General features: G+C 46.8%; 3 protein-coding genes across 6 annotated transcripts; 1 reads left to right on the top strand and 2 right to left on the bottom strand.

The window, feature by feature from the left end:
- The first annotated feature begins 1173 nt into the window (after positions 1 to 1173).
- WDR55 (WD repeat domain 55) lies at positions 1174 to 5904 on the top strand. 3 transcript variants are annotated; one of them, XM_037741427.1, is made up of 8 exons: positions 1506 to 1588; positions 3518 to 3618; positions 4388 to 4488; positions 4569 to 4656; positions 4766 to 4945; positions 5040 to 5139; positions 5227 to 5396; positions 5480 to 5904. In XM_037741427.1, exons 2-8 carry the CDS (start codon positions 3539 to 3541, stop codon positions 5799 to 5801), a joined length of 1041 nt encoding a protein of 346 aa, XP_037597355.1. In that variant the 5' UTR covers positions 1506 to 1588; positions 3518 to 3538; the 3' UTR covers positions 5802 to 5904. The 3 variants fall into 3 exon arrangements, with proteins under 3 accessions (XP_017392295.1, XP_037597355.1, XP_017392297.1); XM_017536808.2 differs by lacking the exon at positions 1506 to 1588 and adding an exon at positions 2385 to 3273 and having other exon boundaries at positions 3531 to 3618; XM_017536806.2 differs by lacking the exon at positions 3518 to 3618 and having other exon boundaries at positions 1174 to 1588.
- A 711-nt stretch (positions 5905 to 6615) lies between these two features.
- DND1 (DND microRNA-mediated repression inhibitor 1) lies at positions 6616 to 9567 on the bottom strand. Of its 2 annotated transcripts, XM_017536810.2 has the most exons (4): positions 9297 to 9567; positions 9048 to 9165; positions 8223 to 8684; positions 6616 to 7536 (listed from the first exon to the last, which is right to left on the bottom strand). In XM_017536810.2, the coding sequence occupies exons 1-4, from the start codon at positions 9318 to 9320 to the stop codon at positions 7079 to 7081; spliced, it is 1062 nt and encodes a 353-aa protein (XP_017392299.1). In that variant the 5' UTR covers positions 9321 to 9567; the 3' UTR covers positions 6616 to 7078. The 2 variants fall into 2 exon arrangements, with proteins under 2 accessions (XP_017392299.1, XP_037597354.1); XM_037741426.1 differs by having other exon boundaries at positions 8223 to 9165.
- A 124-nt stretch (positions 9568 to 9691) lies between these two features.
- On the bottom strand, positions 9692 to 16337 carry HARS1 (histidyl-tRNA synthetase 1). The gene is made up of 11 exons (XM_017536805.2): positions 16186 to 16337; positions 15565 to 15660; positions 14791 to 14916; positions 14012 to 14119; positions 13759 to 13857; positions 13439 to 13532; positions 13093 to 13220; positions 12758 to 13000; positions 10808 to 10924; positions 10467 to 10613; positions 9692 to 10116 (listed from the first exon to the last, which is right to left on the bottom strand). Exons 1-11 carry the CDS (start codon positions 16276 to 16278, stop codon positions 10045 to 10047), a joined length of 1323 nt encoding a protein of 440 aa, XP_017392294.1. The 5' UTR covers positions 16279 to 16337; the 3' UTR covers positions 9692 to 10044.
- Positions 16338 to 26919: the final 10582 nt, after the last annotated feature.

Here is a 26919-nt window from a genome sequence, read left to right on the forward strand (position 1 = left end):
CCTGCGAGGGGAAGGTTGCAGTGGGCCGAGATTGCACCATTGCACTCCAGCCTGGACAACAAGAGCAAAACTCCATCTTAAAAAAAAAAAAAAAAAGTTTCTTCAAGTACCACTAAACCTCATGAAAGTGACCACAAGGACCCTCCAGTTGACCACATAGTGAGTAACAAGCACTCACCATCACCACACAGCAACATTTCCAGTCACTCAGTGAACATGGGCCATACAGCCTCTCTGAGGTTTCAATCTCACTTCGACCTCTCTGTAAAGGTGTTGGCATCAGCATATAGGATGGTACTAAGAGGTACTAAGCCTTCTAAGAGTACCTTCTAAGAGGCTTAGTACCACAAAGATGTGAACAAGTTCTCTCGTCAGCTGTAGGAGCACCTGCTCTTCATCTGCCTACCATCCCTACAATGGAGAAAGCTCCCATCTTTGCAGAGCCTTTGGTAACAGGGATGTCCAGATCGTCAGCCTGTCATGCCCATTTTCCGTTTTAGAAATTCCTGCATGGCACAGTGGCTCACGCCTATAATCCTAGCATTTTGGGAGGCTGAGGCAGGAAGACTGAGTTCAGGAATTCAAGGCCAGCCTGGACAACATAGTGAGACTTCGTTTCTACAAAATATACTAAAATTAGCTGGGCGTGGTGCTGTGTGCTTGTAGTCCCAGCCACTCGGGAGGACTGCTTGAGCTGAGCAGGTCGAGGTTGCACTGACAAGTGCTCATGCCACTGCACTCCAGCCTGGGCGACAGAGCAAGACCCTGTCTCAAAACAAGACAAAACAAAAAAGAAAAAAAAGTTCTTGGTAACTGAGCATTGTTTGTCCAGCCCACTGAATTTCCGTAGACAAATTGTAGGAACTGGCACAGGAAACTGGACACAAAGATGTCAGGGGCGTGGACAGCAGCTGCTTGAGCTGCCTGCTGCCCGAGACTCCCATTGTCACCGCGCAGCGTTGGCTTTTGCGGCTTCCTGACAGTCCTGGCTGTCGCTTCACTTGATCTTGGGTTTCACCAAGCCACGAAGGACTAGCGTCCCTCTTTCCTATCCCAAGGGCATTAAGCTTGTCTGGATGGAGTAGGAGAGGAAAGAATTTACACGCCGTTCCCAACTTTACGTAACGTGACTGGGGGGGAATTGACGGTCACGCTGTCTGCCTAGCCCAAACGGTGCCACAGCAGCTCAAGGAAGTAGCAGGTCTCGTGGGCGCGGTCTCTTCGCTCCGGCCCACCCACACCAGCAGTGGCACGTACTCTCCCGCAAGAGAATTTTCCGACGACACTTCCGGCCCCGCCCCCCGAGGCGGAAGTGGAGTCCCAGGCTACTCCTCCCGCGGTGTGGTGTTTCCCGGTTTGACTGCCCTGCGGTGGCGCGGCTCGCAGTCCTTCCCAGCATGGACCGTACTTGTGAGGAGAGGCCCGCTGAGGAAGAGAGTGACGAGGAGGACCCTAACTCCATGGAAGCCCCGGCCCAGATCCGAGACACTCCGGAAGACATCGTGCTAGAAGCTCCTGCCAGTGGGCTGGCGTTCCATCCGGCCCGCGACCTCCTGGCCGCAGGGGACGTGGACGGGGACGTGTTCGTGTGAGTCGGGGCAGGGCCAGGGGCGCCGGGTCTGGAAGCTCCCCGGGGATGGAGCTGGGAACAGGAGGGATGAGAGAAAGTTGCAGGGAGACAAATTTTATAAGATTCAGTGGGCCCAATTCATTCAGTAACATTCGGCTTTTATACCACACCAATCTGTTGAAAGAACTGGAATGTCTTGACGGAGCCCAGAGACCATAATAAGACAGAAAGCGCTTTAAGGACTTATTTCCCACCGGCTTATTATTACTTTATTAATTTTTTTTTTCAGACCGAGTCTCGCTCTGTCGCCCAGGCTGGAGTGCCGTGGCACGATCTCGGCTCACTGCAGCCTCCACCTCCCGAGTTCAAGCAGTTCTCTGCCTCAGCCTCCGGAGTAGTTGGGATTACAGGCGCCCGCCACCACGCCTGGCTAATTTTTTTGTATTTTTAGTAGAGACGGGGTTTCACCATCTTGGCCGGGCTGGTCTTGAGCTCCTGACCTCGTGATCCACCCACCTCGGCGTCCCACTGGATTATTATATTGAGCTCAAGACAGGCTCAGCAGGCCCCTTTAGTGGATCTTTCAAACCACAAATCTTGGCTCACGCCTGTAATCGCAGCACTTTGGGAGGCCGAGGCGGGCAGATTATCTGAGGTCAGGAGTTGGAGACCAGCCTGACCAACATGGTGAAACCGTCTCTACTAAAAATACAAAAATTAGCCGGATGTGGTGGCTCACACCTGTAATCCCAGATACACAGGAGCCTTAGGCAGGAGAATCTCTTCAACTTGGGGGGTGGAGGTTGCAGTGAGCCAAGATCGCAGCCCTGCCTTCCAGTTTGGATGACAGAGTGAGACTCAGAAAGAACAAAACAACACAAATCCCAGCAGACACTCCCTTGATTAAAACCCTTCAATGGTCTGCTCTTAGGATTTAGTACAAACTTCTCAATTTGGCTTTCAACACCCTGACCATCTGTGCTCATTCATCCAAACCTTTTAAAAATACATCTTGAAACCTCAGCTCCTTTGCATGTGCTATTCTGCCTGGAAAACTCCTTTCCCCTCACTCTTAACCTACTGTCTCTGAGTTCTCAGGATCTCTTCTCTCTTCCTCTATGCCCAGACTAAAACTGGTTACCTGTTAGATGCTGCCATGGCACCAGGTGCCATGGTACCTTTCTCTTAGTAATGAATGGTTGGTAACCATACATCCATTTATGTAATTATTTGAATGCTGTCTCCTTCACTAACGTTTTTCAAGTGTCTTTGACCTTGCCCCACAAATACCTTTTACATTATATATGATGCTCTCTGATACAATTTCTGATTTTATTCTATTGTGTGCATGTACACAAAATGCTGATTGTAGCTTACTAGTCAGTTATATGACTAGAATGTGAAAAACACTGTTCTGGATGTAATCTGTCTTCGGTTTTGTTCTCTGTTTTATCTGTTACCTCTAGTCTAGGGTAGGTGTTCAATACATGTTAGACTTTGAACAGAAGATACAAGTTAGAAGCAGTGGAAAAATGAAGATTTTGTGCTTATCAGATTTACTTAATGAATTTAAACCTCAACCTCTCATTAGCTGTCCTTGAACATGTTAACTTCTCTACTTTCATCTTTGAAAGGGGGAATTATACCTGCTTTGCGGAGGGGACAAGTTGTCAGTACAGCGCCTAAGCAGCTGTTCAACAAATGTAGGTTCCCTTCTACTACTATCCATATTTAAGGTGCCAGGCACTTGGGAGTTGCACTAGCCATCCACTGTTCTTCACATTCCACACAACTTTGTTGCTTACCTTGTCTTAAAAAAGGTTCTGGAGGAAACTCCTTGGTTCTCCCCTTCCCCACCCTCAGCCATGACTATTGTTAAGAGGTTTCTTTTCCCAGAGGATTAAATTCAGACTTCCTCTTGGCTCATATGGTCTCATGCCCACCCAGCCCATCTTTCCAGATTCAGTCATGCTACTCTTCTGCTACAAGGAAACCTCCTCATTCCTTATCTCTGCTGCCTCCAGTATCTGCTCCTTGCTCTCAGCCAGGTAAACTGTTATTCCTGTATGATCCAATCCACATGTCACCACTTTAGCTTTCCAGGGCTCTGTTCTCCCTTCTCAAGTACTCAATCTGTTAATGTGTATTAAGCTACTTTTTCATGTTAGGCACTGGCACAGAGAAAATGAGCAGGCTCAGTTCTGGCTACCTGGAACTCACTGGCAATTTAGCATGTATTCATTCTGCCCTTTTTAAGGGATCTGCTCTGAGGCAGACACTGGGGGTATTCTGCAAACAGTATTTCCCTCAAAGTTGCTTATAGGCTGGTGCCTCCTCCCACTCCATTTTGATCCAGCCTGTTTTTCAGCATGTACTTTCAATGTACTGTAATTAATTGTGTCTTTCTCTAGCTCCTGCAGACTTGAAGTGCAAAAGCCTGCTCTACCTTAGTAATTTTTACATTTCCAACTTCTGGGGCTGGTCTTGTCATTGATGTAACAAATATTTCCTCCACAGTGATCCAGATGCAATCTTTCTCCAGGCTGGGGCATTCAAAGATGATAAAGAGGGGTTGGGTGAGATCACAAAGACATCTTGAGCAAATATATCTTGAATTACTGTATATTGAAAAAAACAAGACCTAACATTTGAAACTCACTGAAAGTGGAGAAATGAGATGGTAAACTTTTTGGGCTTGGAGGTATAGAAGCAGGAACTCCTAGGTAGGTGGGAAGGCTGCTCTGTCTAGTTGGTCTCTGCACTCAGTGCAACCCAGGCTGGATCTGGAGTCATTTACCCTCCTTCCCCTCTTTCCAGCTTTTCCTACTCTTGCCAAGAGGGAGAAACCAAGGAGCTCTGGTCATCAGGTCACCATCTGAAGGCCTGCCGAGCTGTGGCCTTCTCTCAAGATGGGCAGAGTGAGTACTGGGGAAGGCAACCAACAATGTGGTGGAAGGGAGCAGTGAGCAGCACCATGACCTGGGCACCTTTTCCCCAGAGCTCGTTACTGTCTCCAAGGACAAAGCCATCCATGTTCTAGATGTGGAGCAGGGCCGACTAGAAAGGCGTGTTTCCAAGGCTCATATGTAAGTAGAGCAGCCAGTTCTGTGTATGTGCATGGAGGTGAAGGGGAAGGACCAGGAGGTCCCTACTGGGACAAAGATGCTCCAAGAAGTTCTGCATCTGTGTCTCTAGCGCCCCCATCAACAGTCTTCTGCTGGTGGATGAGAATGTTCTGGCCACTGGGGATGACATGGGTGGTATCCGTCTCTGGGACCAGCGGAAGGAGGGCCCCTTCATGGATATGAGGCAACATGAAGAGTACATCGCAGACATGGCTCTGGATCCAGCCAAGAAGCTGCTGCTGACAGCCAGGTACTACCTCAAAGCTGCCTCGCCTCCCCTTCCTGTGTGAAATGTCTTCCTCAAATGGACCTTGTGTCTAAGCCTATTGCTCTACTCTCTACAGTGGAGATGGCTGCCTTGGTGTCTTCAACATTAAGAGGCGTCGGTTCGAGCTGCTCTCAGAGCCTCAGTCTGGGGACCTGACCTCTGTCACTCTCATGAAAGTACAGCTGGGTATGGTGGGATGAAGGGGTGTGTGCTGGGGCTTAGTCTAAGGCAGCTTCTACATCATTTTCCCTATTCCCCTGCAGTGTGGGAAGAAGGTGGCATGTGGCTCCAGTGAAGGTACCATCTACCTCTTCAACTGGAATGGCTTTGGGGCCACAAGTGACCGCTTTGCCCTGAGAGCTGAATCCATTGACTGCATGGTTCCAGTCACCGAGAGTCTGCTGTGTACTGGCTCCACCGATGGAGTCATCAGGTTAGGGAGGCCTGGACAGCCCTTAGGTCTCAGGAAGGGCAGGCCCAGCTAGCCAGTACTTAACACTGTTCTTTCCTGCCCAGGGCTGTGAACATCCTACCGAACCGAGTGGTAGGCAGTGTGGGCCAGCATGCTGGGGAGCCTGTGGAGGAGCTGGCCCTTTCCCACTGTGGCTGCTTCCTGGCCAGTAGTGGCCATGACCAGCGCCTCAAGTTTTGGGACATGGCCCAGCTGAGAGCTGTGGTGGTGGATGACTACCGTCGGCGCAAGAAAAAGGGAGGACCACTGCGGGCCCTGAGCAGCAAGGCTTGGAGCACAGATGACTTTTTCGCAGGACTGAGGGAAGAGGCAGAAGACTTAATGGCTCAGGAAGAGGAGGAGGAGACTGGGGATGACAGTGACTGAGGGAATGAACCGATTCCTCACCAGGCAAGAGTCTTGCTTATTGGGCTGCATCCCCAGAGGATATAAATTATTTTTTAAAAAGATAGGGTTTTGCTGTCATCCAGACTGGAGTGCCCTGGCTCTATCATGGCTTACTACAGCCTCAACATCACCAGGCTCAGATTGTCCTTCCACCTCATCCTCTGGAGTAGCTGGGACTACAGGTGTGTACCACCACACCAGGCTAATTTTTGTATTTGTTTTGTTAGAAACAGGAGTCTGTGTTGCCCAGGCTGGTCTTCAACTCCTGGACTCAAATGATCCACCTGCCTCTGCTTCCCAAAGTGCTGGATAAGGCATAAATGCCACCACACTTGACCAAAAAAAAAAAAAAATTTTTTTTTGAGACAATGTTTTGCTCTTGTTGCCTGGGCTGGAGTGCAATGGCGTGATATCTGCTCACTGCAACCTCCGCCTCCTAGGTTCAAGCGATTTTCCTGCCTAAGCCTCCTTGAGTAGCTGGGATTACAGGCGCTTGCCATCATGCCAGGCTAATTATTGTATTTTTAGTACAGACGGGGTTTTTCCATGCTGTCCAGGCTGTTCTTGAACTTCTGACCCAGGTGATCTGCCTGCTTCCATCTCCCAAAGTGCTGGGATTACAGGTGTGAGCCACCGTGCCTGGCTTGAATATGAATTTATAATACCCTATGGTGCAATACAAGAAAGATGCACGCAAAGCACTGATATGAGGAAGTACTTACCCTGTAGCAGCTATTCACTCTGCAAGTATAAGACGAACTCTAAGCTGGGGCAAGATGGCACAGAGACAAGCATATACTAACCAGGGGTTTAATATAAATACAACCAGCACAGAAAAACCCAAAACTACAAAAACCAAAACCAGAATGTCATGTGGTGGAGGTAAAGGACAGAATTTCTGACCCTTTGGCTCAGCTGCCCCTACCCCCCAAATAAAAACCAACAAAGAGGACAAATCAGGACAATAAAGATTCATGCTAAACTGTGGGAGAGGGAAAAGGAATGATAGGGTGGGTGTGGGACAAGGAATGGCCATGTTAGATCACAGGGTCAGTTTGGACCCTGGGCTGAGAGGAGAAAGGCAAGGTCCCTCACCATAACTTAGGCCAAACCTAAGCTGTCAAGGAGGCTAAAGGGCCTGGGCCCATGTCCCTCCCCACCTTTGGGGTCAGATAGTGGCCACCCAGGCCTGCTGGGTTGGGGCCTGACACAGGCTCTGCCTGCCCATTCAGGCTGCCTCTAGAGAGAGAATGGAGTCACTGTCTAACCATGGTACCTGCCTCAGCCACAGCAGACCACAGGAGGCTGGCCCCGGACTCACTGAGTGCCTGCAGCAGCTGTGCAGACACAGCATCCTTGGCCACCTCATGCCCATCCTGCCCATCTAGGGTCAGCACAACCCAGATTAGGCCGCTGAAGGGTACTGGATGCCCAGGGATCACGACCTGGTACCAGAAGCGGTGCCAGCCAGCAGGCCCGGTGCCCAAACACTTGGTGAGGAACACAGGGCTCCCCAGCTTCATTCGTTGGCACAGCAACTGCAGGGCTGCCCGAGCCCCTTGGGACCCTAACTTGTCCCTTGCCAAGGCCAACTGGCTGCACTCTGGCTGTGGGGACCGCAAGGAGGGACCCACAAGCTGCTGGCGGAGTCGCTGCTTCAGATCTGGCTTGAGCCACTCCACAGCCACCGGCTCTCCACAGAGGTGTGATTGCCCTGCAGGAAAAAAAGCCAAGGGCAGATCTAAACACTGGGTCCCAGCCTCCAGGCTGTAAGCCCTTTGGAGCAGCAAAGCAGGCCTGTAATTTGTGGCCTTCCCATTTCCTGGTAGTGTAACCAAGGGTAAGAAAAGAAGCCTTCAGGCTCCATTACTTGCAAAGGGAGTGTAACACAACTGCTACATTAGCAGTTTCCTTGGAGGAGTACTGATTAATGCAGGATTTGTCTGCCTCATAACCATCATAATGGCTAATCTTTACTGTGAAAACTTGCTATAAGTCAGTGTGCTAAGTACCATACACCCATTAAGTTATTTAATTCTCACAACAAGTCTGAGAAAATAGGTTCTATAGTAGTAAAAGGCTCAGTTGGATTCCCTTGAGCAAATCAATTTAAGAGTTTCCTCATAGCTGGAGGGTCGTGTGCCTATTTTGCGGGGTGGGGGTGGGGGAATGTTGAGGATTAAGTCAGGAGATAATGCTCGGGAAGTGTTACAAACTTAGGTAAGTGGCGGTGGTAGCACCATTTTAAGTTTTAAAAACCTGAGATCAAATAGGAAAAGGTTGCAAATTCTGGCATGCTTGACTCTTAACTAGTCTTGTAACTTTAACAGCCATGCTCAGTATAAAGTGCCTGGCAGAACCGGTTTGGCCCCAACCAGCCTCCCCCCACCAGCAGCCTACCTTCCACCAGGGCTTTTTTGGCCATGGCAGCGGCCCGGTGCGAGCTGAATTTGAGCAGAGCGATCTGCCCGGGCGCCGGTCCAGGGCTGGGCAACAGCCGCGCCTCCTGGAGGCCGGGACCCAGCGGCTGCAGCGCGAGTAACAGCGCGCGGCGGGTCAGATTCGGCGGCAGGCCGTCCACGCTCAACTCACACTTCTCGGTGCTGCGGCACACGAGCAGCGTGCAGGACGGCCGCAGCGGGTGGTTGTGCAGCGTGGCGATGGCGGCCTGAGCGCCGCGCCGCGAGCTGTAGCGGGCATAAGCGAAGCCGCGGTTCAGGCCGCTGAAGGTCATCATCAGGCGAAACTCGTAGAGGCGGCCCACGCGCTGGAACAGCGGGATAAGCTGGTGCTCGTAAACGTCCTGGGGCAGCCGCCCGATGAATACCTCTGATCCGGCTGGCGGCGGGCTCCCCACCCAGCCTGTGGGAAGGGGGCATGCGAGGCCACCATCATGAGACGCTTTCGAATTCTGAGCCCACGGACCCAGCGCGCGGGAGTGGGAGGCGATGTGAACAAAGGTCTGTGAAATGGGTTTACACCCGTACACTGGGTGGTTGGCATAATTACGTGACTGGGCTAAGGAGGGGGCCGGCACAGAGTAGGTACACCTTGAGACTAGCCCCCTCCCTAGACGGGGCGGGTGGACGTGGAGGCACAGTTCCTCCTTTGCTGGGGCATAAATCCGGGTAGTTCGCAGTTTCTGACAGTGAAGGCTCGGCGCAACCCCTCCCCCAAAGGGGGCTGGTCGGCACAGTAGAGGCTGGCCGGCTGGGACTATCGTACCTGGGGGTGGCCCGCCATACTTCCTCTGCCCGTTCACCTGCACCAGGCGGATGCCTGTCTCCCTGACCCACGCCTCCAGCGCCGCCTTGTTTTCTGGATTCACCCTCTCACACCACAGCTGAGAAGGAAAGGCAGGTTGGAATGGCGGATCGCCAAGCCCGCCCCCCACCTCTCCTGTGATACTGGGGTCCCTGAAGCCGACCCCCTCTCTGGCGGGGTTCACCGGCCCCCAAGTCGCCACCCGCTTACCTCACAATCCCGCTTGGACTGCATGGCTCTCCCGCAAGTCCCCTTGTACACTCTTTAAAACTTCCTCCCCACCGGCCTCTGGAAGCTTCCCTACCCCTCCACCCCACAAGCTCTCATTGGCTCTGGGCGCCACCCCGCCCCCCAAGGGGGTGGAGGTATTCACTGCACGTGCGCCGCGGAGCTTCGCTCAGACCCTCAGGTGAAAGCTGCAAACACAAGCCGGCAAATACGTCTGGGGGCTGCCTCCAGAGGAGGAGCTCCCAAGCGGGAGTCGCAGGGTAGACGCTGGAGGCAAGAACCTCAGGGTCACACGTTTACCGTCTTTCTCCCTTTTCCACCCCTACTGTGGTCTGCCCCGAAAGGCAGAGCTAGGCATCAGTGACACAAGCAGGCTCCATGGTTGAGGCATGAGGCATTTTATTGGACCTTCAGGGACTGGTTGCAGGGAGGCGTCTGCCTCATCTGGTGTGGGGCTCTGCAGATGAGACCATCTCAGGCCGAGTTCTTGTAGCCCAGGAACACAAGACTGGATTAAGCTCCCAGGGCTTTGTATGAAAAAGGTGTAGACCTGGCCATTTTTGCCAGTGATCAATAAAATAACCATCAAAAAAATTAAAAGTCTTTGTTCTGACCACTCTTCAGGTCTTGCTGAAATGGAAAAGTGCAAAGCAGCTGAAGTACATATGCAGTTTGTCTTAGCCTCAAATAGTGCCAGTCCCACTTCCTTTCCTCTGATAGTTTGCTTAGTTCAGCAGATGCAGAGGGGCTGGCCTGTTCTCCTTTTGATTTCCTCCACAAGGTCTTCTCTTCGGATGTCCACCTAGCCAGGATGGGAAAAGAAGGTGGTATAAGCAATTTCCATTCCCCTGCTCCCTGAGTACCAACAGTTTCCTCTAACCCTCTAGGCATCAGGGTTGTCTCAGCTGGGAGCAGGAACCTAATTAACCTCAGGCTAGAGTGTACCTTCTGGGGGTGCCAAGAAAACATAGGGTGTATGCACGGATGGAGATCTCCCCCTACTAAGACCACAGTAACAGGTTAAACTCTCAAGTCCTTTATGAGTTAGTATTAATATGAATGCCAGGCTTTTGCTCAGGTCTCGAATGGGCATGGGCCTGCCAAAATAGCATACATTCCATGTCTCTTAGCCTTCCTGTCTGCCTTCCTCACCTCTTCCCTGCTAGTCACTGAACGGAGCTTGATGACCCCATCCTTGAGTTCCTGCTCGCCGATGATAGCCACCAGTGGGATGCCTGCCTCCTCACAGTACTGTAACTGGTTCAGTAGTTTTGGGTTCTTCCTGTACAGCAGCTCAGCCTGCAGGGAACAAGAGCAGAAGAGGAAGACTGGCTTCTGCTGTCCTCAGGGACACCCTCCTGGGTGTCCAAGCTGGCACCCTGTTCTTAGCTCCACCTCAAGAAGTTATGCCAGGATCCATTATGGGTGCACTTTATTCAGTTTGTACCCAGCACACCCAAGTTTGCTGCCACCCTGGGGCTTGCCTCCCATACCTTGATCCCAGCATCCCACAGTTCTGAGACAAGCTTTAGTCTCTCTTCTAGCAGCTTCTTCTGTGCAGATGCCACAAGCACCTGTGTCTCCGTGGTCCGTACCTTCTCCTCCAAAGCCTGGGGAAGGGGCAGATAAGAGTCAGAGCTGGGCTAACCCCTTCAAGGAGCAAACAAAGCAAGCTCTAGTCAGGATTTTGAGACCAGGCCCAACTCAGCTGTATCAGCACAGGGGCCTTGTCTTCTAATCTAGCATTTGGGCATAAGGTAGCTTTTAGAAGATAATGAGGACTAAACTGACTGACTTGCACGTGGACGTATCAGAATAAATAACCTAGGGCAAGGGTAAAGGTAACTTCTTTCTTTTTTTTTTTTTTTGAGACGAAGTCTTGCTCTGTCACCATGCTGGAGTGCAGTGGTGCGATCTTGGCTCACTGCAACCTCAGCCTCCTGGATTCAAGCGATTCTCCTGCCTCAGCCTCCCGAGTAGCTGGGACTACAAGTGCTCGCCATCATGCCCAGCTAAGTACTGTATTTTCAGTAGAGATGGGGTTTCACCAGATTGGCCAGAGAAGTATCGATCTCTTGACCTTGTGATCCACCTACCTCAGCCTCCCAAAGTGCTGGGATTGCAGGTGTCAGTCAGCCACAGCACCCAGCCCCATGCCCCCGCAACGCTTTTTTTTTTTTTTTTTTTTTTTTCCTTTTGAGACAGGGTCTCTGTCACCCAGGCTGAAGTACGGTGGCATGATCACTGCAGCTCCAACCTCCCGAGCTCAAGTGATCCTCCCACGTCGGCCTCCCAAATACAGGCACACACCACCATGCTCAGCTAATTAAAAAAAAAAAAATTTTTTTTTTTTCTTTTTTTAATCTATAGAGACAGGGTCTCCATGTTGCCCAGCTGGTCCATGCAGTACCTTAAGGGTCCACCAAAGCATTCACACAGAATTACTACTATGAGCCTACCCCAGGTAATTAGATCACCCTGGGCAGTTCTAGTCCCTACTTACTATCTACCCATTTATGACACCATGCCTCTCACACTTCAGTTACAGGACATAGGTGGGGGTGTGTATGGGTGAGGGGAAAGGAGAATGCTGCTGCTGCTGCTGCTGCCCCTTGTCTTTTTCGGGACAACTATTTTCATAGTTTAAACAACATAAGATGCCTACTGGAAGAATGATCTCAACTGGGAAACAGGTAGTTTCCATCCTTTAGAAAAGGCAAAGGGCTGTGGGGAGGTTGCCAGAGCATTTCCCAGAGGATGAAATGCAACCAGCCACTTAAGATCAGCAGCAACCAAGTGGGGCTTGGGGCCACAAGAGGCTTCCTTGGTGTTATTCTAGGTGCTAGACAGTCAAGGTAGCCATCTGAGGGACACCAGGGCCTCAGGCACATGCTTCCCATTTAGAGACAATATTATAGTGTAGTTAGTGGCAAGACTTTGGAGTCAGACTGCCTGGATTCAAATTCTGACTATCACTTACAAGTTTCAGGCCTTAAGCAAATTGTTTGATCTATAATGCTTCAGTTTTCTCATCTGGAAAATGCAATTAATAAAATTAGCTACTTGCAGAGGGCTGTGGTAAGAACTATATTTTGATAATGCATGAAAAGCACCAAGCACAGTGCCTGGCATGAGGCAGTAAAATGTTAAGTATTCAGTATTATGAGGACGATCTAGGTCGTGGATACACCAGCCCAAGTTTGTGACAGCCCTGAAGGAAGTAGGGACCTAGGGCAGAGGATTTATTGGAGAAATATTGTGGATTAAAGATCGATAAAACTGGCCTATAATGGGGTGGGAATCTGTAAAAAAGAGCAATAATCTTTTCTCCATTTCTGTGAGAGACTCTCTGCCCAAAGCAGCACTACTTGCTCCCTTGGAGATCAGATAGCTTGGGTACCACCACTGCTCAGACTGTCTTCTACCCACTCCCAAGGACCTACCTCCAGTCTCTGTTCCACGATGGAGAAAATCCGCTCCACTCCAATGCTGAGTCCCACACATGGCACCTTGCGTCCTTTGGGGTCAAACATGCCCACTAGCCCATCATAGCGCCCTCCAGCAGCCACACTGCCCACACCCAGGGGCTCTTCCCCTGCCTGGGCTGGGGACTGTAGCAGCACTGCCTCATAGATCACCCCAGTGTAGTAATCCAGCCCTCGAGCAAGGCTCAGGTCAAAGGAGATCTGTGGAGATAAGAACATGGTCAGTGCCAGATTAAGATCAGGGACCTGAAGTCCCAGAGCTCAGAAGGGATCCCATCTCCAACTTGACTCACTTTGTCATCAATGCCAAATAGGGTCAGGTACTCAAAGAGCAGCTTCAGGTCTCTCAGGCCCTCCAAGGCCTGCTTGTTTTGGGATAGTTTAGGATCCTGGAGCAGCTGTTCCACCAGGGATACGCCACCTGGGGAGAGAGACTTGTGAGTGAAGCTGACAAGAAAACAAAAAAGGTAAGTGGGGGGGTGTTGACTTTCTTGCCTGAACTTTAGTTGCCTGTGCATGTGTGTGTACCTACATACACATACACACACATGCTTGCTCCCCTACATACACAGAAGAGTTTCAACTTTAGGACTGAGGGCAGTGGGATGGCTGCTGGGGAAGCTTGGTTCTGTTCCTCACCATGCTGCTGGACATAGTCCCCAATGCGGTCAGCCACCTCGGGTGCGAGGCCCTTCTCTCCTACCATCTCATTCTTCACTTCTTCCCAGGACATCTAGGCAGATAGACATCAGTCAGAGACCCCTGGGCAGCTTCTGCACCATATAGCAAGTACGTACTGTCCTCAGGAAACAGTCTTGGAGCAGTAGCTGCCCATCAGCCTACATCTTGGGGCTAACGTTCCTCTGGTGGGTATAGAGTCATGCACCTCTCTATCTTGTTTTCCGTTTCCCAAGGCAGGGTGGGATCTGAAAAAAGAAGTCAAGTACTTGGGTTGTTACCTTGTCCAACTTATCTACTGAGGAGCAGATGGTACGGAACTTGCTGTCAGGAACACCACAGATGGCAAACATCCCATCTAGGATGCGCCGATCATTTACCTGCAGGGAACCAACACATAGTGAGGGGGGAATCTCTTTTCTTACATGCCTGGCAATAGTCATGGTCACTTGGGCTACTGGTCCCTCTGCACAAGGATCTTTTCTTGTGAGAGGCCAGGCCCAAATTTGCCCTCCCATCCTTGTCATCTCTGACCTTGACCAGGAAGTCGCCTATCTGAAGTGAACTCAGTATCTCGCACATGATCTTCAGGCACTCTGCATCAGGGATCATGGGATCAAAGTTTCCAGCAATGTCAAAATCCTACAGGGAGAGGAGTAGCCAGCAGTCTTCAGGGATTCACCTTTCTGAAGTGGGGGACTGTGGGAGCTCTGCTTTCTAGGAAGGCCTGGTTGTACTCAAGCATAGACTTTCTTCATTGTCTGATCATCAGCCCAGAGGTAAACCCCAGCATCCTTGGGCTTTTGACTAGTTTTGGTTTCTTTTCCATCTACTGGGTTATTCCTTCATTTTCTACTTCACCATCTTCTTCTTAACTCCTCCTACTGGATGGGGTAATTATATGACTTTATTGCTTAGCCATTTTCCCTATTCATCCAGAAGCCCTGGCATCAGTCTGAATGATTTGATATATCAAAGCTAATTTCCTTATCTTCTGCTGTGATCCTATCACTGTGGTTTAAAATAAAGAGGACTGAACCAAGGGTTCTAGTCCTGACTTTGCCTTTCTTATCCCTCTGATCTCTTCATCTACTGGGTATCAAGTTTACTCATATGTAAAATGGAGAGACTTTATTCTCCTCCCCTCCCCCCCCCCACAGGGACATTGTGAAATCTGTATGAAAACACCGCAGAAATCTAAGAGCATTGTCTGGTCATCCAGTTTGCTCAGGACACCAGGAGTACTCAAGAGATTCTGCTGGCTTGAGAGAGCCCCAAGTAACCCATCCCCGCTACGGTTTCCCAACACTCACACACTGGTAGAATTCCCGGTATCGGCCGCGGGTCATGGCTGGGTTATCCCGCCGATATACCTTTGCTATGTGGTAGCGTTTAATGTTGTTCAGTTTATTCATTGCCAAATACCGAGCAAAAGGAACCTGATGACAAAGTGTTAAGGAGAAAGCCCCTCCTATCAATGTCTGGAAGTTGATTATCATCACCAACAGAAGCTGAGGTTTAACTCCTCCCTGTATGGGTAAAACTGCCACCCATAAGATTAACAGCACTAATGAACATCAGAAAGAATCAACTGTGCTACCACATGGGGCAGCTGAAGGCTCAAAAAGGAATAAGGCACGTTTCTCTTTGGTAGTGTTGAGTGGACTTTTTTGAGCAGGGCAAGGGGCTGGGCAGGTTGGCCACAGACCAGATAAAGGCCCCCATATGGGATTTCTAAGCAGATGATTCTCTGCGTAGCTTGGAGACAAAGGAAATGTGTTGCTGGTCCATTAAGGAGAATTTTTTCCACTGGCCAGGGCAGGGCAGAGGTATTCTGGAGCCAGGGGATAACTGCAGAGTTGGAACTGGGCCTTGACATCAAGCTGATGTCTCACTCAGGATTCAGAAGATTTCTAAGGGTGTGTATGCTCTGTTTAGCCAAAGTCCCACTCCTGGTTTAGAGAAATAATTCCCCTAATCGCCAAAGACTTTGTATTTGATCCTACCTATGTCTGTCTATTCTTAAGCCTGAGCCCAGTGAGTGCCAATCCATCCAAAGTCTCAAGAGCCCAAGTTTGGAAAGATACAGTGAGGTCATAGCGAAGGGACAGCAGCTCTCCACCCTGGTCTTTCAGGTCATAGATAAGCTTGGAGTCTTCCCCATACTTTCCCGTCAGTGTTTCCTGGAGAAAACACAAGTAAATGTGGTCATAATAATAAATATAACAATTTAAAAGTTCTGAAAATAAAAATGACTGATTCCAACTTGTCTATATTTCCCTCTGCTTTTTATCCCAAATCTTAAGTCTTTGATGTAGTTGTCATTAAAAGGAAACACTAATTTTGTTTTTTTTTCTATTTTGATTTTGTAACAGGGCTGAATTTTTTGTATTTTTTTTTTACATTTTTGTCTCTTAAAAAACTTTCTTTCTTCAGACTCAACTTCTCAGCATGAAGTTTTTTTTTTTTTTTTTTTTTTTTTTTGAGACGGAGTTTCACTCATGTTACCCAGGCTGGAGTGCAATGGTGCGATCTCGGCTCACCGCAACCTCCGCCTCCTGGGTTCAGACAATTCTCCTGCCTCAGCTGGAGACTGGTCTGTATCCACAACAGGAGAGGACCCTTTGGGCCCTTACTCTATTGCTGTCTTCTTTGTTATTCAAATGCCCACTCATCTACCATGTAGTTTCTTCTTGCCCATTCCTCACCTTTAGTTCAAATACAGGTGTGTCAATGACTTCTGCACCATGGCGCTTGAAGCAACGGATGATTACATCAAACACCTTCTCACGAACTGCCATCTGCCGGGGACTGTAGTCTCTTGTGCCCTTGGAGTTGAAATCAGTAAGAGAACCAGAAATGAGGTTTGAAAACCAAGAACAATATATTTTGGAAATATAAAAGGATGACCTCAATAATGAAAAAGCAAATCTTGCTCTAAACAGATTTTCCTACAGTCCACTGAATTTTAAAACAAGTACAAATAATTCCCTATTAATTCCCATACCCATTTGCTATCTGCCTTCCAAACTGTATTCCCTTTTAAGCTTGAGTCTATTTTCTAAAATTCTTAGAACCTTTTTCTTTAAGCCATTTTTCTAAAAACTCTGGGATAACAGAACATTTCCTGGCCTAGTAACAAACACCCACCTGAGACTGGGCACAGTGGCTCACGCCTGTAATCCCAGCACTTTGGGAGGCCAAGGCGGATGGATTGCCTGAAGTCAGGGGTTTGAGACCAGCCTGGCCCACATGGTGAAACCCCATCTCTACTAAAAATATAGAAGTTACTCGGGTGTGGTAGCACACCCCTTGTAGTCTCAGTTATTCGGGAGGCTGATGCATAAGAATCCTTGAACCTGGGAGGCAGAGGTTGCAATGAGCTTAGATTATGCCACTGCACTCCAGCCCAGGCGACAAACAAAAGGTGCCTGGAATCCCAGCTACTCAGGAGGCTAAAGGCAGGGAGAATCATTGAACCTAGGAGGCAGAGGTTGCAGTGAGTCGAGATGCAGTTGTTGCACTTTCATAGTTAAAACTGTTTGTTCTTGGCCGGGCGCGGTGGCTCAAGCCTGTAATCCCAGCAATTTGGGAGGCCGAGGCGGGTGGATCACGAGGTCAAGAGATTGAGACCATCCTGGTCAACATGGTGAAACCCCGTCTCTACTACAAATACAAAAATTCAGCTGGGCATGGTGGCGTGTGCCTGTAATCCCAGCTACTCAGGAGGCTGAGGCAGGAGAATTGCCTGAACCCAGGAGGCGGAGGTTGCGGTGAGCTGAGATCGCGCCATTGCACTCCAGCCTGGGTAACATGAGCGAAACTCCGTCTCAAAACAAACAAACAAACAAACAAAAAACCAAAAAACTGTTTGTTCTCTAGTTTGTTTCTGGTAACAAGCCTATGACTTGGCTAGGCAGATAAATTTTATAGATGAAGTACAGGGTGTTGAGAAATAAAGTCATTACTTAAGGTTATTCAGCATGTTTGTGGCAGTCAGGACTAGAACTGTGTTCTCCTTCCAGGTCAGAGCTTCCAATCTGGGCTTTTATACCCTACTCCAAAGTCTTTGGTTTCAAGACCTCTTTACACTATTCTTACTATTTATTAAAGACCTCAAAGTGTGCCGGGCGCGGTGGCTCAAGCCTGTAATCCCAGCACTTTGGGAGGCCGAGGCGGGTGGATCACGAGGTCAAGAGATCGAGACCATCCTGGTCAACATGGTGAAACCCCGTNGCTTGAACCCAGGAGGTATAGGTTGCAGTGAACCAAGGTCACGCCACAGCACTCTAGCCTAGGCAACAATAGCAAAACTCCACCTCAAAAAATAAATTAAATTTTTAATTTTTATTTTAATTTAAAAGAAAATTTTTTTTGAGACAGAGTCTTGCTCTGTTGCCAGGTGCCAGGCTGGAGTGCAGTGGCGTGATCTCGGCTCACTGCAATCTCCGCCTCCCGGGTTCAAGCAATTCTCCTGCCTCAGACTCCCAACTAGCTGGGACCACAGGTGCGTGCCACCATGCCCAGCTAATTTTTGTAATTTTTAGTAGAGATGGGGTTTCACCGTGGTCTCCATCTCTTGACCTTGTGATCCGCCCACCTTGGCCTCCCAAAGTGCTAGGATTACAGGCATAAGCCACCACGCCCGGCAAAAATTTTTTCAAACGTCACACTTCGATGGTGAGAGGCCACCATTCCACCAATTCTGTCTTTTGTCCTTTAGAAAACCCAAGTAACTATGCAGATTCATTCCTGGAACCTTGTTAGCTAACCTTAATTAACATCTCAAAATCAATAAGCTACAGACTAGACTCTAGGGAAATAGGTGGCCAGAAAAGGGGAAAAGGTCAGGAAAAGGACTGACAGGGGTTTTACTTAAGGTTGGCCCTAGCATTATCACTTAATAGTATTCACTGTATTTGCCCCTGAAGCACACTAACCAAGAAAAAGTTTCTATTTGAAGAAATTAAGGTGATCTCAAACTGCCTCGCAGAGTAATTTTAAAAACATTATCGGCCTCTTCCACATCTAACGGATGCATACACAATAAATTAAAATGCATACACAGTCATTTTTAAATAATTTGTCTTACTTAAATAATTTTCCTGTGAAAAATTATTCACATTGAAGGAGAGTCAAAACAGAAAAACAATGAAACTCACCTGTCCAATAACTTTGAGTTTAATATATTCACCTTCCTTCTTATCCCCCAAGTCCTCAGTTGAAGGTTTTGCCTCCTGAAAGAAAATCAAATTTCAAGATAAAAGTTCTTACATATTATTTTAATTACTCACTTATTGAGTATCCATTACTTTCATTCAGGGTGCAAAATCTGCACCTGAGAATACAAAGAGCATTTCTTTTCCATGCCAGTCAATTAAGAAAAAAAAGATTCTAAGTCAATTACTGTCCCAAACACCATTCACTAGAAATCAAGAAAGGGGTCTCTTTTCTTATATCCCATAGTAATGGTCTAAAACTTTACCACGAATCAAAATCACCTGAAGGACGTGTTACAAACTGCTGGGCCCAAGCCCCAGATTCTTATTCAGCACATCTGCAGTAGGGATGAGAATCAGTTTCTAACAAATTATCAGATGGTACTGATGCTGCTGGCCAAAGGAACAACAACTTGGAAACAACTGCCCTACAGCCAACTCTTGCCAGCACAGAGGGAGTTCATCCTCCATGATTTTTAGACAAAGATTCTGAATCCAAGATTATCTTCTCACAGCCTATCATGAGGAGTTTAATCCAACTACAAAACTGTGCTAAGAAATTTAAATTAATCATATTAACATAAGCAAGGCTATTTAGAAAGGAAAATCAAATAGGAAAGTATTGGCCTAATGTACTCTGGAATCAAAATAAATCAGTTTTATATAATCAATTATTTTAGACTATCCGAAGCATAATGCTTAAATTTAAAAGCTAAGGCCTGACTGAAAAAAATTAAAGGAACTGTATTACTGTATTAGAATTAGAACTGCCAAAATTTAAAAATATTTGTTCATTTAACAAATAATGTGTCTAACCGGGCGCAGTGGCTCACGCCTGTAATCCTAGCACTTTGGGAGGCTGAGGTGGGTGGATCACCTGAGGTCAGGAGTTCAAAACCAGCCTGGCCATCATGGTGAAACCCCATCTTTAAACAAACAAACAAAAAACAAATGTGTCAATTACATGTTAACACAAATAACATTTTAGAAAAAGGTAACTGTTGGCTGGGAATGGTGGCTCACACCTGTAATCCTAGCACTTTGGGAGGCCGAGGTGGATGGATCACCTGAGGTCAGGAGTTCAAGATCAGCCTGGCCAACATGGCAAAACCCTGTCTACTAAAAATACAAAAATTAGCCAGGTGTGGTGGTATGTGCCTGTAATCCCAGCCACTTGGGAGGCTAAGGCAGGAGAATCGCTTGAACCTGGGAGGCGGAGGTTGCAGTGAGCTGAGATCATACCATGCACTCCAGCCTAAGCAAAAGAGGGAAACTCTGTCTCAAAAAATAAATAAATAAATAAAATAAAGAAAAAGGTAACTGTTTTCCAAACAATTTAGTGAGAAGAGTGGAACTGATTTACATTTTTGCAAATCTTTAATGTCTGGCTGAATAGAAGACAGCAGGATTCTCATATGTGATTTTTGCATTTAATCTATCGTGATGTTATGGTGGTTGAAGTATATAAGGAAAACCTAATCTTACACAAATATGTAGTTGTAAAAGGAAGAGTTTTTTTTTTTTTTTTTTTTTTGAGATGGAGTCTTGCTCTGTCGCCAAGCTGGAGTGCAGAGGCATGATCTCGGCTCACTGCAACCTCCGCTGCCTGTGTTCAAGTGATTCCCCTGCCTCAGCCTCCTGAGTAGCTGGGACTACAGGTGCTCACCACCATGCCCAGCTAATTTTTTGTATTTTAGTAGAGACAGGGTTTCACTATGTTGGCTAAGATGGTCTCGATCTCCAGACCTTGTGATCCGCCCACCTTGGCCTCCCAAAGTGCTGGGATTACAGGTGTGAACCACTGCGCCAGCCCACGTTTTCTAAAATTCTAACTTTCACCTGAATACTTGAATTTTATCACTGCCAACAAATACTGTCAGATGTTTTCCTTGCGGTGACAAGGCTCACTTTGTTCATTGTTGTAAAAATGTCTGCCAAATATTCAAGTTTTAAAAACCATTTGTCTTTCAGTTGTTAATTCAAATAAGAAAAGATATTCTATGAAAAAGGTAGCTAGATCAGCTTGCAATTTGAACAATGGCATAAGCATTTTCCCTACCTTGGAGTGCGGAAGTGCTTTATATGTATTTCTCATATTGTCACAGCAAATATTTAAAAAGAGGGTACTCAAGGGTCAAGATTCAACAAAATTAATAAATTTTCAGCCAGGCATGGTGGCTCATGCCTGTAATCCTAGCACTTTGGGAGGCTGAGGTGGGTGGATTGCCTGAGCTCAGGAGTTCGAGACCAGCCTGGGCAACATGGTGAAACATGTTGTATGTTTCTTATATGTTTTTTGTATTTTTGTAAAAGTACAAAAAAATTAGCTGGGCATGGTGGTACCCGCCTGTAATCCCACATACTGGGGAGGCTGAGGCACAATAATTGCTTGAACCCAGGAAGTGGAGGCTTCAGTGAGTAGGGATCATGCCACTGTACTCCAGCCTGGGCAACAGTGAGATTCTATCTCCAATAAAAACCCCCAAAACAAACAAATGAACAAAGTTTTACTATTTTATCAATGACATTCTTAAGTAAAACTGAATTTTATTTATTTATTTACTCACTTTGAGTGCATGGCAGTGAAGAACATACTGGCTATTAGTACAGTTTAGTGTCGCTGTCTTAATTTACGCTAAGACACCAGCAGTTCTACTCACCAGTGCTTTTGTGCCTTCAGTGCAAATGGTAACACAACGAAAAAGGCAGATGACATCTCAGAATTATTATAAAAATCGTTTTGACCATGAAGTCCCCTTGAAAAAGTCTTGTCCCCACAGTACTGAGTTTTCTATTGTTTCCTTTTTTTTTTTNAACACAAAAACAAGAGTTACAAAATAATTTCAAATAGAGAGTTACTAGAATGAAAATGAAGTTAACAGAATAAATTAGTTGAAACAACTTCACCATGAAGGTATCTCAAGAAGAAGCAAATCATTTTTTGTAAAGCGGGTACCTTGGAAAATTTCACTAATAATGTGGTTAAAAAAAAAAAAGTAGCTTTTTTCTCTATGTGCTACACCTTAGTTTGGCCACGAAATTACCCACTTATTTAGATATATACCTTATTATTCATAATAATTTCAAACAGTTAATCCATATTTGATAAGAATAACCATATTGCATTTTACAGGTAAAATAACAGAACCATTACCTGTGTAGCTCATGCTATTAACTTAAAATACAAAATTCTTTAACATTCAACAATTAAGAGAGCATGGCTGGGCGCAGTGGCTCACGCCCATATAATCTCAGCACTTCAGGAGGCTAAGGCAAACAGATCACCTGAGGTTGGGAGTTCAAGACCAGCCTGACAAACATGGAGAAACCTCATCTCTACTGAAAATACAAAAAATTAGCCGGTCATGGTGGCACATGCCTGTAATCCCAGCTACTCAGAAGGCTGAGGCAGAAGAATCACTTGAACCTGGGAGGCAGAGGTTGCAGAGAGCTGAGATTGTGCCATTGCACTCCAGCCTGGGCAACAAGAGCGAAACTCAATTTAAAAAAGAGAGAACATATTTAACTAAAAGTAGCTTTTAACCTTAAGATACAGGCCAGAATCTAGGGAAATGCTTAGATAACAGAACTGACTTCATTAGTATGAATCCTTGCCTGTTTTTCATTCTGCAGTGCTTTTAACATTTGCTGACTACTGACTATTATGGCAGCAGGCAAAATTAACCTTCTTCAGTGAGACAGTATTTCACCTGAAAACTAGAAGGCTGTCTTCAAATATAGTCTCTCTCCACATTTCTATTATATATTCATAGTAAACAGCTGCTTCTTCCTCTAAGTATCTAGAAGGCAAAAAACAACTTATTCCATGCAGTGAAGGGCAATAAACAGCAACCAAGCTCTGAGTCCTCTATGACTGGAAGGAGAGGAGGCGTTAAGAAGCTTTGTTTAAGTTAGCACAAAGGACAGCCCACTCCCTTGGCAGCAATGTATCAGCACAACAGGAGTGGCTTTGCTCATGCGTCTCCTAGACAGGGTAGCTATAGAGGCTACTCAGCACAGAAGAAATCTTCCCCCTCCTCCTCTCCATCACTCTCAAGTGCTTCAGAACTCTCCTTCTAAAGCCTAGCTTCTCCAATCCTGTAACTACTCAAATCAAGAAACATAAATAGGGCTGGGTGCGGTGGCTCAGACCTGTAATCCCAACACTTTGGGAGGCCGAGATGGGCGGATCATGAGGTCAGGGGTTCAAGACCAGACTGGCCAACATGGTGAAACCCTGTCTCTACTAAAAAATACAAAAACTAGCCAGGCATGGTGGCCCATGCCGATAATCCCAGCTACTCGGGAGGCTGAGGGAGAAGAATTGCTTGAACCAGGACCTGGGAGGCAGAGGTTGCAGTGAGCCTAGATCGTGCCACTGCACTCCAGCCTGGGCTACAGAGCGAGACTCCATCTCAAAAAAGAAAAGAAAGAAAAGAAAAGAAAAAGCATAAATAGCTTCCAGTACTTTAGGGCCTATAACCTAACTCTATAGCATGACATTCTGTCCTTCCACTATTAAGCTCAATTCTCATTTTTCTCTCATCACTCACTTTACAAACCCAAAGACTCTGTTCAATTGGACTATTTGCTGTTCCCTAAACACATCCATTAGTATTACTTCATCTTCAGCCCTTTGCAGCCCTAGTTTCATTTAGCTGGCATATATATATCCTCTCTTGAAATCACCTCAAGGATATCTACCTCACACATCAACTTAAGTCCAGTATATTTTCTCTTTTCTTTTTTTTTGAGACAGATTTTTGCTCTTGTTGACCAGGCTAGAGTGCAATGGTATAATCTCGGTTCACCGCAACCGCCATCTCCCGGGTTCAAGTGATTCTCCTGCCTGCCTCAGACTTCCAAGTAGCTGAGATTACAGGCATGTGCCGCCACACCCAGCTAATTTTTGTATTTTTAGTAGAGACAGGCTTTCACCTTGACCAGGAAGGTCTCAATCTCCTGACCTCGTGATCTGCGTACCTCAGCCTCCCAAAATGCTGGGATTACAGGTATGAGCCACCGCATTGGGCCAAGTCAGTATTTTTTAAAACTCATCTATGAACCACAGCACTCCCCCAACCTTTCAAATGATATTAATATCTTCCTTGCAATTTATTCTTTTTTTTTTTTTTTTTTAGACGGAGTTTCGCTCTTGTTACCCAGGCCGGAGTGCAATGGCGCAATCTCGGCTCACCGCAACCTCCACCTCCTGGGTTCAGGCAATTCTCCTGCCTCAGCCTCCTGAGTAGCTGGGATTACAGGCACGCGCCACCATGCCCAGCTAATTTTTTGTAGTTTTAGCAGAGACGGGGTTTCACCATGTTGACCAGGATGGTCTCGATCTCTTGACCTCGTGATCCACCCGCCTCGGCCTCCCAAAGTGCTGGGATTACAGGCTTGAGCCACCGCGCCCGGCCTTCTTTTTTTTTTTTTTTAAATAAAGACGGGGTTTCATCATGTTGGTCAGGCTGGTCTTGAACTCCTGACCTCAGGTGATCTACCCGCCTTTGCCTCCAAAGTGCCTGGATTACAGGCATGAGCCACCACACCCGGCCGACCTTACTTCTTTATTTATTGTTCTCACCTTTTTTCTAAGTCAAACTTCTTACAAGAATATTCCGTTTTTGCTATCCCTACTTTCACTGTCACCCTACTGTAATATGGTTTATGCCCCCCCATTCCACTTGACATTCTCCTCACCAATGTTAGCAGGTGGACTCCTTATTGCTAAATCCAACGTACACTTTCATCTGTAACTCTCTTAAACAACAAACACTGATGAGTTCTACCTTGAAAACTCTCCACTGGTGGCTACCAAGATTAGGTTTTCTCATTTCTGTCATTTCCTTAAATCCTGGTTTTCATCTGAATTCTGTGTCTTCAATCCTCTGCTTTTCTCTGTCTCCCTGGTAACCCGTGATTCCAACTAGTTCTCAGACACTAATAACTTAATCATTTCTTCTAACCTTTATGAGTTTCACACACATTTATCCAAGTGCCTGAATATATCCATTTAGCTATACCTAGGGTAGTTCACTGAGGAAGTGTCCCAAACCAAATGCATTATCTCTAACTCCTGCGTCAGTGTTAACTCCTCTTTCTAAAAATCAAAATCAAAACAAATTACAATTCTTCCTGGATCCCCAATTACAATAAATGATTACCACACAATCCGTAGCAAACAACAAAAATTCCAGGGTCATCTTTGGCTCCTCTTCTGCTTTTAAACATTAAACTTCATACTTAACATCATTCATCATTCTGACAATTCTATGACCCTATGTCTTTTTTTTTTTTTTTTTTTTTTTTTGAGACAGGGTCTCCCTATGTTGCCCAGGCTGGTCCTAAACTTCTGGGTTCAAGCAGTCCTCCCATCTTGGCCTCTCAAAGGGCTGGGATTACAGGCATGAGCCATCGCACCCAGCCTGACAATTCTATTTCTTAATACCTCTCAAGCCCATCCCATTCTTTCCTTTCCACTGCTTTAGTTCAGGAATTCATTGTGGCTTATTAACATCACTGCAACAGCATAACCGGCCTGGTGCAGTGGCTCACACCTGTAATCCCAGCACTCTGAGAGGCCAAAGTGGACCACTTGAGGCCAGGAGTTTGACACCAGCCTGGGCAACATGGTGAAACCCCATCTCCACCATAAATAGAGAAATTAGCCAGGCATGGTGGTACATGCCTGTAGCCCCAGCCATTTGGGAGGCTGAGGTGGAAGGATCATTTGAGCCAGGGAGGTCAAGGGTGCAGTGAGCCAGGATCATGCCACTGCACTCCAGCCTGAGTGAAAGAGTGAGACCTTGTCACTAGAATAATAATTTTAAAAATACAATAACTGATGTTCCCAGTTTTCCTCTCTTCAATTATTTCTCCAAACTGTCACCAGAGTCATCTCACTAAAATGCAATCTGATTTGCTCAAAATCTTCAGGGTTAAATTCAAACTCCTAGGCCAGGCACAGTGGCTCACATCTGTAATCCCAGCACTTTGGGAGGCCAAGGTGGGTGGATCACCTCAGGTCAGGAGTTCAAGATCAGCCTGGCCAACATGGCAAAACCCCATCTCTACTAAAAATGTAAAAATTAGTCGGGTGTGTAGGCATGCAACTGTAATCCCAGCTACTCAGGAGGCTGAGGCAGGAGAATCACTTGAACCCGGGAGACAGAGGTTGCAGTTAGCCAAAATTGCCCACTGCACTCCCCGCTGGGCCAACAGAGCGAGACTCCGTTTCAAAAAAAAAAAAACAAACTCCTTAGCTGACATACACTGATCCTTCATGTGCTGGTCCCTGCCTAGCAATGAAACCTTATTCTCCTACCTCTGTTAGCATATAGCCTATCCTCCAGCCATGACTATCTACAATTATTTGAACATGGCACCCTCTATCTTATTTCAATTATTTCTGTGCATGCTGAACCCCTCTTCAACAAAGGCCTTTTCCCACTCTACCCTCCTCTCATGACCACCCAGATATCACACTTCACTGATCATCCTCTTAAAAGTTCCCATACTGCTTACTTATCTATCACAACCATTTGTTTACATATCTGTTTCTTCTACCAGATTTGAGCTTCTTATTGGCATGCCTTACTCTTCTTTGTATTTCTGGTCAAGCATAGAGTCTGGTACTTTAAAGATATTCAATATTCTTATTAAACAGTTTTCTGGCTGGGTGCAGTGGCTCATGCCTATAATCCCAGGACTTTGGGAGGCTGAGGCGTGTGGATCACCTGAGGTCAGGAGTTCCAGACCAGCCTGACCAACGTGGAGAAACCCCATCTCTACTAAAAATATAAAATTAGTCGGGCATGGTGGCATATGCCTGTAATCTCAGCTACTCAGTAGGCTGAGGCAGGCGAATCCCTTGAACCCAGGAGGCAGAGGTTGCAGTGAGCCAAGATAGCACCACTGGACTCCAGTCTGGGCAACAAGAGCAAAACTCCGTCTCAGAGGAAAAAAAAAAAAAAAAAGAGTTTTCTGTGACAGGTTCATATGTCTTGTCTTCCCTACAAGTTTATAAGCAGTTCAAGTTTTTTCACCTCTCTCACCTCTGTGGTGCCAAACAAACACTAAGCAATTATTAAATGTTTGTTGAATAATTAAGAATAATAGCACTATTTTCTGTATCATATTACAGAATCTTACTCATGTTTCATACTTCTGTATGCAATAGTCAGTTCAAACAGTTCTTTTCAATTTTTGTATTCAAAGTTG

Source organism: Cebus imitator, unplaced genomic scaffold (assembly GCF_001604975.1).
Source record: "Cebus imitator isolate Cc_AM_T3 unplaced genomic scaffold, Cebus_imitator-1.0 Scaffold101, whole genome shotgun sequence".
NCBI lineage: Eukaryota > Metazoa > Chordata > Mammalia > Primates > Cebidae > Cebus > Cebus imitator.